This window comes from Lampris incognitus, chromosome 20 (assembly GCF_029633865.1).
Source record: "Lampris incognitus isolate fLamInc1 chromosome 20, fLamInc1.hap2, whole genome shotgun sequence".
Classification (NCBI taxonomy): Eukaryota; Metazoa; Chordata; class Actinopteri; order Lampriformes; family Lampridae; genus Lampris; species Lampris incognitus.
Genome location: NC_079230.1, coordinates 27,811,484 through 27,825,320, shown reverse-complemented (window position 1 = coordinate 27,825,320; position 13,837 = coordinate 27,811,484). Strand labels below are relative to the sequence as shown.

General features: G+C 44.6%; 1 protein-coding gene across 1 annotated transcript in view; it reads right to left on the bottom strand.

The window, feature by feature from the left end:
* poln (polymerase (DNA directed) nu) overlaps window positions 1-13,837 on the bottom strand; it is a gene marked incomplete at its 5' end in the record, with an annotated part of 150,756 nt that overhangs the window by 118,257 nt on the left and 18,662 nt on the right. Inside the window, 5 exons of the mRNA XM_056300215.1 lie at window positions 3,034-3,099; window positions 7,882-7,938; window positions 9,368-9,424; window positions 9,955-10,050; window positions 10,292-10,375. Of these exons, the coding sequence (XP_056156190.1) occupies window positions 3,034-3,099; window positions 7,882-7,938; window positions 9,368-9,424; window positions 9,955-10,050; window positions 10,292-10,375 (360 nt within the window). The remainder of the gene's footprint in view (window positions 1-3,033; window positions 3,100-7,881; window positions 7,939-9,367; window positions 9,425-9,954; window positions 10,051-10,291; window positions 10,376-13,837) is intronic.

Sequence of the window (13,837 nt, the reverse complement as noted above, 5' to 3'; positions counted from 1 at the left end):
CCTCCAGTCCTTCTACTCTGGGGCAGTGGAGAGCATCCTGACAGGATGCATCTCTGCCTGGTTTGGCAACAGCTCCACCAGGATAGGAAGGCTCTGCATAGGGTAGTGCATTCGGCTGAGCGCACTATTGATAACTCACTCCCCACCCTGCAGGACTTATACACCAAGAGGTGCCGAACCAGAGCCTACAGGATTATGAAGGACCCTCACCACCCCAACAGTGGACTGTTCCAGCTGCTGCGGTCAGGCAAGCGCCTCCGCAGTCATGCTGCAAATACAGAGAGACTGAGACGGAGTTTCTTTCCTCAGGCCATCAGGACTGTGAACTCTGACCTTACCGGGGCCCCCTCGCTGACCCATACTGCCCCCCTCATGCTCAAGCACGCACATGCACACACACACACACACACACACACACGCGCACACACACACACACACACACACACACACACACACACACGCACACACAGTAAGGTAACCGACTACACATAACTCATATTATGCACATACATACCTCATATTTCAGTACATATACTTCAGATTTCTATTTTTAAATGCTTTTATTGTATATATTGTGCGGTCTGTTTTCTTTTTACAGAGTTCTTAACTGTTGACTGTAAATTGTACATTGCAAATTGGAATGAGTGTGTACCTGTTGTACTTTGTTGTTTGCACATCTCGGAGTTCATATCTTCTTTCATTTCACTGCACTTGGGACTTGTACTTGTGTGTACATGACAAATAAAACTCTTGAATCTTGGAGTCCAGGGAAGAGTTAAGACAGCCACTGGGTGGTGGTGAAGAGTTGCCAGATGGCTGGGCAACTACTGCAGAAATAGTGAGGGAGACAGCTGGGAAGGTACTTGGTGTGTCATCAGGACAGAGGAAGGAAGACAAGGAGACTTGGTGGTGGAATGAGGAAGTACAGCAAAGTATACAGAGGAATAAGTTGGCAAAGAAGAAGTGGGATTGTCAGAGAGATGAAGAAAGTAGACAGGAGTACAAGGAGATGCAGCGTAAAGTGAAGAGAGCGGGGGCGAAGGCAAAGGGAAAGGAAAATGGGGAGTTGTATGAGAGGTTGGACACTAAGGAAGGAGAAAATGACTTGTACTGATTGGCTAGACAGAGGGACCGAGCTGGGAAGGATGTGCAGCAGTTTAGGAAGAGATGGAAAGAGATGACCCACTGTGGTGACCCCTAACGGGAGCAGCCAAAACTAGTAGTAGAGTATGAGAACTAGAATAGAACTGGAAAATAATGTTTGGTTGACTGCAGCAGTGTTTCGTAGAGTACACCCACTTGGGATTAATGGAAAATTACTTGGTGGCTCTTTGACCCTAGGACTCCTCAACTGAGAAGAGTTGCACATTATCAAGTCTACAAGAATGTAAGTATTTCTTATGAAGGTGGAGAGGACCAGTGAAGGACCACTGGACATGACACAGTTCAAATACGCAATATATCTCCAAAACCGTCCCCTGTTTCACTCTATCTTCGTAACTTCTCCAGTTTGGTATACACAGCTGGGTCAGAGTGCACAGAAAGGTGCCACGTGGGTCTACAGAATATACAACAAGGTCTTTAGATAACATCTCCTAAAGAGACAATGCCAGTCAGACAGCATGTTGTGTGAGACATTGTATTCTAGAACAGAACATAATATCATCAAATTCAAAGACTTAAAGAAACAGAAGAAAAGAGACACAAAGTGCGAAAAAGTAACTGGGAAGACAGTACAGTGAGAGACAGAGAGGGAGGGAAAAGAGAGAAAGGAGAAATTTGTGAGGTGAGAGCATTTCTCCAAGGAGCTAAACCACTCTGATTGTGTGTCTATGTTTGTCGCTGCACAGGGCTATGAATATTTCAGCAGAGCTGTTTCCCTGACTTTACAAAGCCTATCTGTGATTTAAGACTGCCGCTGCACCCACTTCATCACCCACACACACACCCACACCCACACCCACACACACATACACACACACACATACACTCCCTCTCTCACAAAAACACACTCAGGTCTCAATATGATACCTGGAGAGAAAGCTTCCAACCTTCTTAGCCTGAGCTTCAACACCATGGCTAGCCCCAATAACTTTAGCCTGCTGTTCAGCTGAACCACCAAGTATTAAGGACCAGCCATTACTGGGCCCTCTTAAAAGCCACCGTACATTGCACACCGTCTGATGCTAGTCAAAAACACTCCTGTTCATTTTAAAACGAATCCCACACCAGCAGTGTCTAGCTTTGAGTTGTTGCATGTCTACCTGATAAGCAAATTCTCAGGACACTGTTCTATTCCAAGGTGTAGAAGCTCCTACAGACTCCTATTTTCGATGAGCTTTAAGCTGGTTCATAGCCGTTCATATTTGAAAGATGTCAGCTGGCCTTTCTGGTGTGTGCGACATAAAGCATTTAACTTGAGTCATTTGACTTGCTGCTCTGTTTTTGTGGTGGTGTGTGATGGCCTTAAACAAACGGACATGGGCAGCCGTTAGATGGCAAAGGAGAGGTGGAGTAAACTCTCTCCTGAGAGCCTGTGATCAAAAGTCCTCACAGTATTCCTCTCTGTGATTTCAGGGAAAATACACAGAGTTGCAACAATATTCTGCTCAAAAAATGCACAAACTAAAATCCCAATATAGTATAATTTCACATTTATTATACTTTTTAATTGCTTCAAACCTCTATTTTTTCTGGCTATTGTCTGATTATAACATCAAGGTCATTTTAAGTCTGAGCGTGGCCTTGTCACCCACCTCCACTTCCCCTGTAGAGGGCTCCCATCTTGCCCCCCCCCCCCAGTCAGTTACTTTTGTGACTTGTGGTTTGTGACTTGAAATAGTGCTGAGCAGCATGCCAGCCAGATTTATTTCAGATAAAACTTTGATCGTGAACACTGAACAACTACTGGTTTAATGGGATGACAGGTAAGTAGAGACAGAGATAGAGACAGCGATTGAAATAAAAATGGAGGAAAAGAAAGAGATGGAGAGAGAGAGGTGTGGTGGGAACGAGGGAGGGAATTGAACTCACCGGGTGTTTAGCTGAGATTCTGCCTGTCACTGCGCTGGTCTGGTGCCATGTGGAAGAGATGTAATGCTGATATGAGGTACGGACAGACAGAAAGAGAGAGAGGATGAGTAACAAACACTGGTCTATTCTTTATAACACCCCCTAAACCTCTAAGAAATGTTTGAAATCTCTGAAACATCTTCCCCTCAAAAAAGAAAACACAGCTCAAATGCTTTCAAATTTTGTTCCATAATAATGTACGACAATGGATGTGTAGACTTGCTAGCCCATTGGCTAACGGGTCGGACCCTTTAGTCGACTGGTTAACGCAGTCACCTGTGGTGTGGGGAACTTAGATTCGATTCCCGCCTGCTCCCTGAATTCTCGCTACATTTGGTGGCAGCAGTTGGATGCAGCGTGGGGATAAGCTTCCCGAAGGGGGGGGGGTAGTGTACAACCACGGATGTGTAGACTTGCTAGCCCGTTGGCTAACGGGTCGGACCCTTTAGTTGATTGGTTAGCATAGTCACCTGTGGTGCGGGGAACCCAGGTTCAATTCCCACCTGCTCCCTGAATTCTTGCTACAATAACACTCCCAAAACATACAATACACTCTCAACCACTCTTATTAACTCACTCTCTACAGGGGTGAGCAACCTTATCCAGAAATAGAGGGAGAAAGGTGAACAGGAGGGGTGAAAAAAAGAGATCAATCAACTACAAAATACTAAATATTCACACTGAACAACATACAGGCCATGATAGAAATTAGTAAAAGGTAAAGCAACAGACAATTTTACAAAGTATGACAAATGGTATACTTCAAAGTCAATATTTTTCGTACTTAGTGCCTTCTATATCATCAGCCATGTTTTTGGCCCAGTGGTTCATATCAAGTTTAAGTCATCAAGATAGCTATAGTCTAAACGTACTTGAAATACACCTGTTGATACATAGGGCAGGTCTTTATTCACATAGACCAGGACTGTCTTGTCAGGTTGTTGGAAGGAAACATTTAGATTTGTACCCTGCATTTCACTTTGCTGTGTGTTGCCCAAAAAACAATTTCCAAGTGAGTCACAACCACAAAGAAGCCAAAGAGGCTCTTGCCATATGGAAAAGGTTAGGAATTTAACTACATCTTTGCACTGCCAGTTCCACAAAGTAGTAGCAACAGACAGCAGCTTCAGATGTGATGAGATGCTAGTACTCTTAACTCTTAAAGTATAATAAAGCTCATCTAGGCCTTTGACTACTATGAGTCTATGGTTTAAGGGCAATAGAATGGTATTTTCACTGCATTATGTATTATCCAAAGGAGTTGAATCAAGTGCAACTGGACCTGGATGAATGAGAACATTCACAGACATGCATTATGAATTGTGATGTAGCTGTACTCTTCCTGTCTTCATTTACAGGGGCTACAGGGGACTAGAGTCTATTGTAGTAGGTAGGGAGACACCCTAGTAGCATAACAGCATAGTAGTCAAAACAAGATGGCGCCAACCGATGGCGACATGCTTCGAGCTTCTCTCTCCCTTGAATTAGTTTTTGGATTGTTAGCTTTCTCGCACATACTACATCTACAACAATCATTTATGATTGTCAGACTTTACTGGACTTAAGACTAAATGTTCCAGACTTGTGCGCACCTCAGGAGATACCAAAAGACATTGTTTACAACCCTACAGTATCTTGGAGCACCAGCAACCAATACCAATACAGGCTGAGATGCAGAAGACAAGGCAGGGTCCTGGCTAGGCTACGGCGTCGCCCTACTCGACCTTCCATCCCTAGCATTTTGCCAGCCAATGTACAATCTGTTGGCAGTAAACTAGATGAACTCCACTGCCATATTAGCACTCAACGGGACATGAGGGATTGCAGCGTGTTGTTCTACTGAGACCTGGCTGACCTCAAATATCCCAGACAGGGTCATACAGCCTGACTGCTTCTCCGCACACCAACTGGACTGCTTGTGTGAAACAACCGGCAAGGTAAAAGGTGGATGAGTATGTTTTCTGGTTAATAACTCATGGTGCACCAATGTGGGAGTAATCTACCAGTCCTGTTCACCAGTGTTAGAACATCTTAGACTCAAGTGTCAACCAATTTATCTACCAAGGAAATTCCCTTCAGTGCTGTTAACTGTTATTTACATTCCACCACAAGCCAACACTACAGTAGCTCTGAAAGAGCTCTGTGGTGCAATCAGTGGCTATGAGAAACAGTATCCACTGGCTATTTCCATTGTGGCAGGGGACTTCAATCACTGCAGCCTCAAATCAGTGCTACCTAAATACTTCCAGCATGTCAGCTGTCCAACCAGGGGTGACACGATCTTGGATCACTGCTACTCCACTATCAAAGGGGCGTACAGGTCTATACCACAGCCTCATTTTTGGAAATTGGACCATTTATCCTTGCTACCTGTTTACAAGCAAAATGTTAAGAGCAAGAAACCCACCTTGAGGACAATATAGTCCTGGTCAGCAGAAAATGAGCTCAAACTTCAGGGTTGTTTTGATTCAACAGAGTGGTCGGGTTTTTGGGAACCCTCTGAACCTGAACAGATACATATTTCCATCTCGTGTCTTTAACACCTGCTCTAATCACCTATTGAATGTTTTTACAGACATTTTTAACCTGTCATTGTTACTACGTGTGGTTCCCACATGCTTTAAGAGGACCCTTATTGTGCCTGTACCCAAAAAAAATCCCCTGTATCCTCTCTTAATGATGACAGACCTGTTGCTTTGACCTCAGTCAGTGATAATGAAATGCTTTGAAAAAATAGTTAAGACATACATAAATCTTAACATTCCTGCCAACCTTGATCCGCTTACAGTTTGCTTATAGATCTGTGGAAGATTTTGTGTCATTGGCTCTGCATACTGTGTTAAAACACCTTGAAGGAAAAAACACCTATGTCATAATGTTCTTTATTGACTATAAATCTGCATTTTATACCACTGTACCATCTAAATTGGTGTTAAAGCTTAGGGACCATTGTCTTTGTAATTCCATCTTTAAGTGGTTGCATGAATTTCTGACAGGCAGACCTCAAACAGTGAGAGCAGGTACCAGCTAGTCATCTACCATAGTTGTCAACACAGGAGCACCACAGACTTGTTGCCTTCATCCCTTATTCTACAGTCTGTTCGCACAAGACTGTGTCGACAAATATCATAACAGCATAGTGAAATTTGCAGATGACAACACAGGAATTGGACTGATAAATGACAACAATGTAGTTGCCTATAGGAAGGAGGTGAGGGACCTATCCGTATGGTGTCAAGATAATAACCTCTCCCTAAATGCTGGGAAAACAAAGGAGATAATTGTTGATTTTAGGAAGCCGAAAATGGTGCAAACACCAGTTTACATCAATGATGTCCCATTTGAAATTGTGAGGAGCTACAGATTTTTAGGCATTCAGATCTCAGACCCCCTCTCCTAGTGTCTAAACACCAGTTGTGTCATTAAAATTGCACAACAGAGACTATACTTCATAGCTTGAAAAATTCAGAATGCCCACAAAAACCCTGGTCAACTTCTGTCAGACTATTATAGAGAGCATCCTTACTGGAAGCATACTGTTGAGGTTTGACAATCTGACTGAACAGGACCACAAACAACTGAGGAGGACAGTAAAAACGGCTTCAAAGGGCGTCCAGGTGGCGTGGCGGTCTATTCCATTGCCTATCAACACGGGGATCGTTGGGTCGAATCCCCGTGTTACCTCCGGCTTGGCTTGGTTGGGCGTCCCTACAGTCACAATTGACCGTGTCTGCGGGTGGGAAGCCGGATGACGGTATGTGTCCTGGTCACTGCACTAGCACCTCCTCTGGTTGGTCGGGGCGCCTGTTCGGAGAGGGGGGAACTGGGGGGAATAGCGTGATCCTTCCACGCGCTACATCCCCCTGGCAAAACTCCTTACTGTCAAGTAGAAAGAAGCGGCTGGCGACTTCACATGTATCGGAGGAGGTATGTGGTCGTCTGCAGCCCTTCCTGGATTGGCAGAAGGGGTGGAGCAGTGACCAGGACGGCTCAGAAGAGTGGGGTAATTGGCCCGATATAATTGGGGAGCAAAAAGGGAGAGAAAAAAAAAGGCTTCAAAAATCATAGGAACAGCACTTCCACACTTTCAGGACATTTACACCACCCGTTGCAGAAGGAAGGCCTTAAGTATCATGGAGGACACCAGCCACCCGGTACATGGTCTGTTCCCACTCCTTCCCTCAGGATAACATTTAGAGTGTCAGAGCGCCGACTAGCCGCCTCAAAGACAGTTTTTACCCCCAGGCGGTCAGTATAATGAACAGTAGGCGCCTTACATAACTTCAGTGATTTATTATTTTGTGGGATTCCTGATTTCTTATTTATTGTTTTTGTTATTATTCCCTCATATATATATTTTAAAAGCTGAGAGAGCCAGGGCATATGCATTTCAAGGTACGTGGTACTTTTTATATGTATATACCAATAAAATGAAACTTGAAATTGAAGAAGACAGGTTGCCAGTCCCCCCCCCACACACACACACACAGAAATACACATACAACTACACAAACATACGCACACCATTCTTGATTAAGGGCAATTTAGAGTCCCCGCTGCACCTACACGCACATCTGGATTGTTTGGATTTCCTGAGGGAAATCCAAACAATCGGGGAAGGAATATGCTAACTCCACACAGAGAGGTTGAGACTGAACCCAACTCTCCAGCACGTCATGTACAGTATCAACACCCTTTGGCTTTTCATGGGAACACTGGACAGGCACCCAGTGAAACCAGGCCAGACTACAACAGTAAAAAGTCAGACTTCTTGGCGTTACAGTGCCCTGACAAGCCATATAACCTCACCTTGCTCATCATGCATGACAGAATCCCATCTACGAAGGTGGACTTGATCTTGTGCACCTGAGGGCATCAACGCACGCACATGAGTGGCAGAGCTTTGAGACAACGAAAGACACCTGTCGTCACGCTCGATGGTGTTTTAAACCCCCAACATACTCTTCAAGGCAGCGCTGCATGGAAGGCACTCTCCGCCCCCTACAGCTTCAGCCAATCACAGCACTGGCGCTAGATTTCAACTTTTTCCCTCCTTCTGCAGTGAAGGAGTTCGACTCAACGTTGGCAAGGTAATGGTAATGTGTAGGGACCCTGATAATAATACGAGCAAAGTGTCGTGTTGTGTCGAGCCTTCTTAGTATTTTAATAATAGCGATTTTCATGTGTATTAGCAGTAGTGCTAGTAGTGCCCCTAGCACATCCATTCAAAAAGCCATTTCTCCTGAAAACAAAACAAACGTCAATCTTAAAAGTGCAGCGTTTGACGTAAATATCCTTTTAAACAAAAGATTGACTCGTGTACATTCACAAAAAGACCCTAGATTGCATTTTGGCGACAGTTTTGCTTTAACTTTTTTGGGGTGGTTATGAGAGCGACTGAGTAGTGCTATTGCTATGTAGTTAGGCATTAGCCTATGTCTCCCAGTCTGCTTATTTAAACAACTACGAGACAACCTAGTTTTAAGTGAGCTGCACAAAGGCATGGTTGAGTGGGTGTCTTTCCAAAACTCCTTTAGGCATCCAGTTGTTGCTAGATAAGTTGTAAGACATCTAGACATAGCAGCTAAGTAAGTTAAAGCAAAACTGTCGCCAACATGCAATCTAGGGTCTTTTTGTGAATGTACACGAGTCAAACTTTCGTTTAAAAGGATATTTATGTCAAACGCTGCACTTTTAAGATTGACGTTTGTTTTGTTTTCCGGAGAAATGGCTTTTTGAATGGATGCGCTAGGGGCACTACTAGCACTACGAGGGGCACTACTAGCACTACTGCTAATACACATCAAAATTGCTATTATTAAAATACTAAGAAGGCTCGACACAACACGACACTTTGCTCGTAGTATTATCAGGGTCCCTACACATTACCATTACCTTACCAACGTTGAGTCGAACTCCTTCACTGCAGAAGGAGGGAAAAGGTTGAAATCTAGCGCCAGTGCTGTGATTGGCTGAAACTGTAGGGGGTGGGGAGTGCCTTCCATGCAGCGCTGCCTTGAAGAGTACGCTGGGGGCATAAAACACCATCGAGCTGTCGTCACATTTTGCTGGCTTCACATGCAAACACAGAGAACAATGATGCGGTTTGCATGTGTGTATCCATGTCTGAGGAAATGCACAAAACACAGAAGGCAACTAACATTTCCCCCGGGGTGGTCTGGGACACATCTCTGCAGAGGACTTTAATACATTTCAGAAGAAACCCTTGAGTTTTGGGAATGTGTTGGTGGACAGTAATGCATAAAGAATCGATAAACACACTGTGACAACTGACCTGTCTGTGCTCCAGAATAATCTTTGGCAGAGGGTGGAGCTCCTGAAGCTGCAACAGCTACATATTAAGACAAGAGGGAAACAGACGGAGCAGAGTTTTTTATCATGTTTGTTATAAAGTTCAGCTGCAGTCTGGCCTTGCAGTTGCAGTATAAGAAGTTTTTGTGTTCAGTGGTGTTCAAATGGTGTTGCAGGCTGCAGCCGAGTTTTTGCTTGCGGTATGTCTGCACTGTGTACTTGCACTGTATGCAAGCTGTTGTTGTCTGTGTCCCAGTGGTACACCTCGGTGAGACACCTCTTCAAGCTGGCAGTTGTTTAAATCAAAGTCCAAGAAGAAGTGGCGTGGACTCACGAGGAAATACTACATACAAGTAGTACTCAATAGTGTGTGTGTGCGTGTATTTGTGTCAGTATGTACAGGTTTGCATGCACGTGTCTGCATTTCTGTGTCAGCACAGGCAAAGTGACAGCATAGACTCAGCTGGTCTTGTCCTGATGGAAACTACTGGATCAGATGACAAAGGTTTGAAAAAGTATATTTTCTACTCTGTGTATGTGTGTGTGTGTGTGTATTTGTGCACTCCTCACAGCAGCCTCTGACGTCGACTGCTGCTGTTTGTTGATAGTCTTGGGGAGCTTCTTGTTCTCACAGTGTTCATGGAGGCGCAGCTTCTCAAACAAAACCTTTAGACACAGTATACACACACACACACACAAGTATACAAATCCACAAAACAAAAAAAAATCAGAAAGAAAGCACCTAAGGCTTACACAAAAAACACAACTCCATACACATGCAAACATTAGAGACGGACAAATGCACAACTACACACACATTGTAAAGTGTGTGCGCACGCACACACACACACACACACACACACACACACACACACACACACACACACACACACACAGCGGTACAGACTGTTCGTAGCTGAGTGCTGCTGGAGACCAGGAACACCTGTCCAGCTGCCTGATGGGCTTCCTGCTCCAGCTGCTTTAGCGTCGTCTAAGAGAGAGAAAGGAAGGGCGGGGGAGGGGGGGTCAGTCAACATTAACTGTCCTGATGCATTAAACTCAACGTGTGTACTATCTTGTACAGGTGAACAAACTCACTTAGTGTGTACTACCCTGTACAGGTGAACAAATTCACTTCGTCTGACCGAGGTCTGGTTTGACTAAAACGTCATAAAATTCAATAATAATTAACTGCAATATTAACTGTACAGGTGATGTCGAATATAGAATGGAGAAGATTGATTCATACAGCCATCTCACTTAATCAATATTTTATTGTCGTGTTGGGTAGTCTTAGTGGTTGAGGAAGAGTATGAAAGAAACACGTTCTGCAATAAGGAAATGCTTCAACTTTAAAATAACAGAACAAATTCTAACACGAGGCTTTGCACTGTGCAGCTGAGACCAGCCACATTTGGTTCCAGAAGTTGCTTTTGTAAGAGTCTAAGTAACATTTTATTTACATAGCACCTTTTAAAACGAAGTTACAAAGTGCTGCAAAAGATACAGATGTGTTGTGTGTATGCAGAGTTCTCAATATAGTAATATTACAGCCACTTATAATAAAGTTAACTGTTGATACCTTATATCTCAATATTTAAAAAATAGAAGATAATTGTAACCTCTAAAATGTCACTATTCCATCACAGTATTTAGTTTGACTTTGACTGCAGCGATGGAATGGAACTTCCCAGACGTCCGTTACTGTCAGCGTGTGTTTATGCAACATTCCAACTGGATTAAACAGGGCTCCTTCAAGTTTTCAGCTTTAAACAATTACTAGCTCAGGACATACTATATTGACCATGTTGACAGGATTTTAAGACCACTCGTAGCTAAAGGACATTCTTCATTCTTTAATAACACAAGTATCATTATTATTGTTGTTGTTGTTGTTATTATTATCCTGTGGGCCCAGGGACCACGGCCCTGCCTTGGAGCTACACCTGAAGAGGAAACACCGAGGGTGTTCTGACAGGACACGGAAGCGGGGCAGGCTAAGCTAACTGCTAGCCCATGCAGACAGGCAGTTCCAATAACACCGAGGGCGGTCTGGCGGCGGCCTCGCCTAGCGTTGACTGTGTTTTTGGTTCTGTCGTGTGGAGTGCAGGGAGATGTGTCGAGGGTGTCTGGCTGGGAGAGCTGGCATGGGATCGGCCGTGGGAGCCTGGTCTGCTGCGTCCGGTGGGTCCAGAGACCACGGCCCTGCCTGGAGCTGCGCCCGAAGAGGAAACACCGAGGGTGGTCTGACAGGACGTGGAAGCGGGGCAGGCTAAGCTAACCGCTAGCCCATGCAGACCGGCAGTTCCGACAGTCATCCTGGCGTTCACTCTCTTGGACAGTTTGTAGTTGTTTTGTAGTTTGGATATGTGTGTTCTTGTAGTTGGGATGTGTTTTTGTCTTTGTGTTGCACTGCTGTGGGCTGGGGGAAACGATACGTCGTTTCATTTCATGTACACAAGTGCATGAAGTGAAATGACAAAGTGTTCCTGATTCCTGATCAGAACAATAGCTAACAGCTACTTAGCTAACAGTGGATCACAGCTATGTAAGATGTGTATTTCTAAGTGCACCGAGCCCAAACACAAGTATGTACTCAAACTCTGAGACTTTTTTTAGTTGTAACTGTTTTCTCTGATCAGTCAGTCGACATCAGCGATTCTGTAACACAAATAAGTAGACTTGATGTGACAGCTTTCTCCGTTACGTTAACCCATTTGCATGCCCAGACTTGAAAATTACCAGATTACTACGCCACAGTGTTTCGAATCCACATGAGAGCAATTTGATAACGTCATGAAGATAATTCACCAAGACGCCTGTTAAAATGTTTTAGACACAGCACGTCATCTTGTCTCCGCCTGAGGCAAGCGACTGTTAGTCTGTCTACTACACACAGCAGCCCCAGCAAGGGCAGTACAACAGTAAGTACACACTCAAACAAATATATTCACCAATTTACACACACATTAGACAATCACTCACACATACACACATGCAAACTCATGACACTTGCACAGTCACACACAATGAGCGAGGGGTGAGGGAGTAGGGAATTAGACTCGTCAGAGAGGGTGACAGCAAGAGAGTGAGGGATGAGGAGGTTAACAGAGAAAGTAAGGGAGGACAGAGGAAGCCAGGAAGGGGAGAGGTGAAGTCCTCCTCATAATATTCAGCATCGACAGCAGAGAGTCAAGTCAAGTCGATTTTATTTGTATAGCCCAATATTACAAATTACAAATTTGCCTCAGGGGGATTTACAGCAACACAACATCCTGTCCTGAGACCCTCTCATCGGATAAGGAACAAACTCCCTAAAAACACCCTTTAACAGGGAGAAAAATATAGGAAGAAACCTCAGGGAGAACAACTGAGGAGGGATCTCTCTCCCAAGACAGACAACATACGATGGATGTTGTGTTTACATAATTTACACAAAACAACATTGAAAGAGGATAACACAATTACATTCATCCATCCATCCATCCATTATCCAAACCGCTTATCCTGCTCGCGGGGATGCTGGAGCCTGTCCCAGCAGTCATTGGGTGGCAGGTGGGGAGACACCCTGGACAGGCCGCCAGCTCATCACAGGGCCCACACACACACACACACACACACACACACACACACACACACACACACACACACACACACACACACACACACACACACATTTATACCTAGGGACAATTTAGTACGGCCGATTCACCTGACCTGCATGTCTTTGGACTGTGGGAGGAAACCGGAGCACCCGGAGGAAACCCACGCAGACACAGGGACAACATGCAAACTCCACACTGAGGGCAAACCCCCAAGGTTGGACTATCCTGGGGCTCAAACCCAGGACCTTCTTGCTGTGAGGCGACCGCGCTAACCACTGTGCTGCCATGCCGCCCAAACAGAATTATAATGGAATTATCAAATATATGAAGAATATGATGAGGAGGATGCCAAGCAGTGTCCGGATGCCACCGGAACAGCCCAGGACCTGAGCCATGTGACCACCATCACCATGTAGACAACAAAAAGTCACACATCTTAGTGAGAGAAGGATATAACATTAGAACAGGATAACAAAATTATATGGATTTGTAAGATATATAAAAAGAAAATGTGATGAGGGGGATATCAAGCAGTGTCCAGGTGGTGACTACCATCACCATGGAGACCTGGGAGGAGGACAGACTAAGCACTTCATCTTTCAATTACGTCTACTACTACTAATATCTGCAATTACATATTCATTGTAAACACTGTTGGCACACACACCAACCTTCCTTTTATTTCAGCTCCATTTTTCTGTCTCCACCACCCTGAGCAGACACTCATACACCTCATTCATTCAGACTGGCACAAAGCCCCCAGTGAGAATTTTCACGCTGGGGCAACACCCACACATCTGTAGCTAATTACCAGTCTGCCAGGAGGAGACCAGGCTTCCAAACAACCT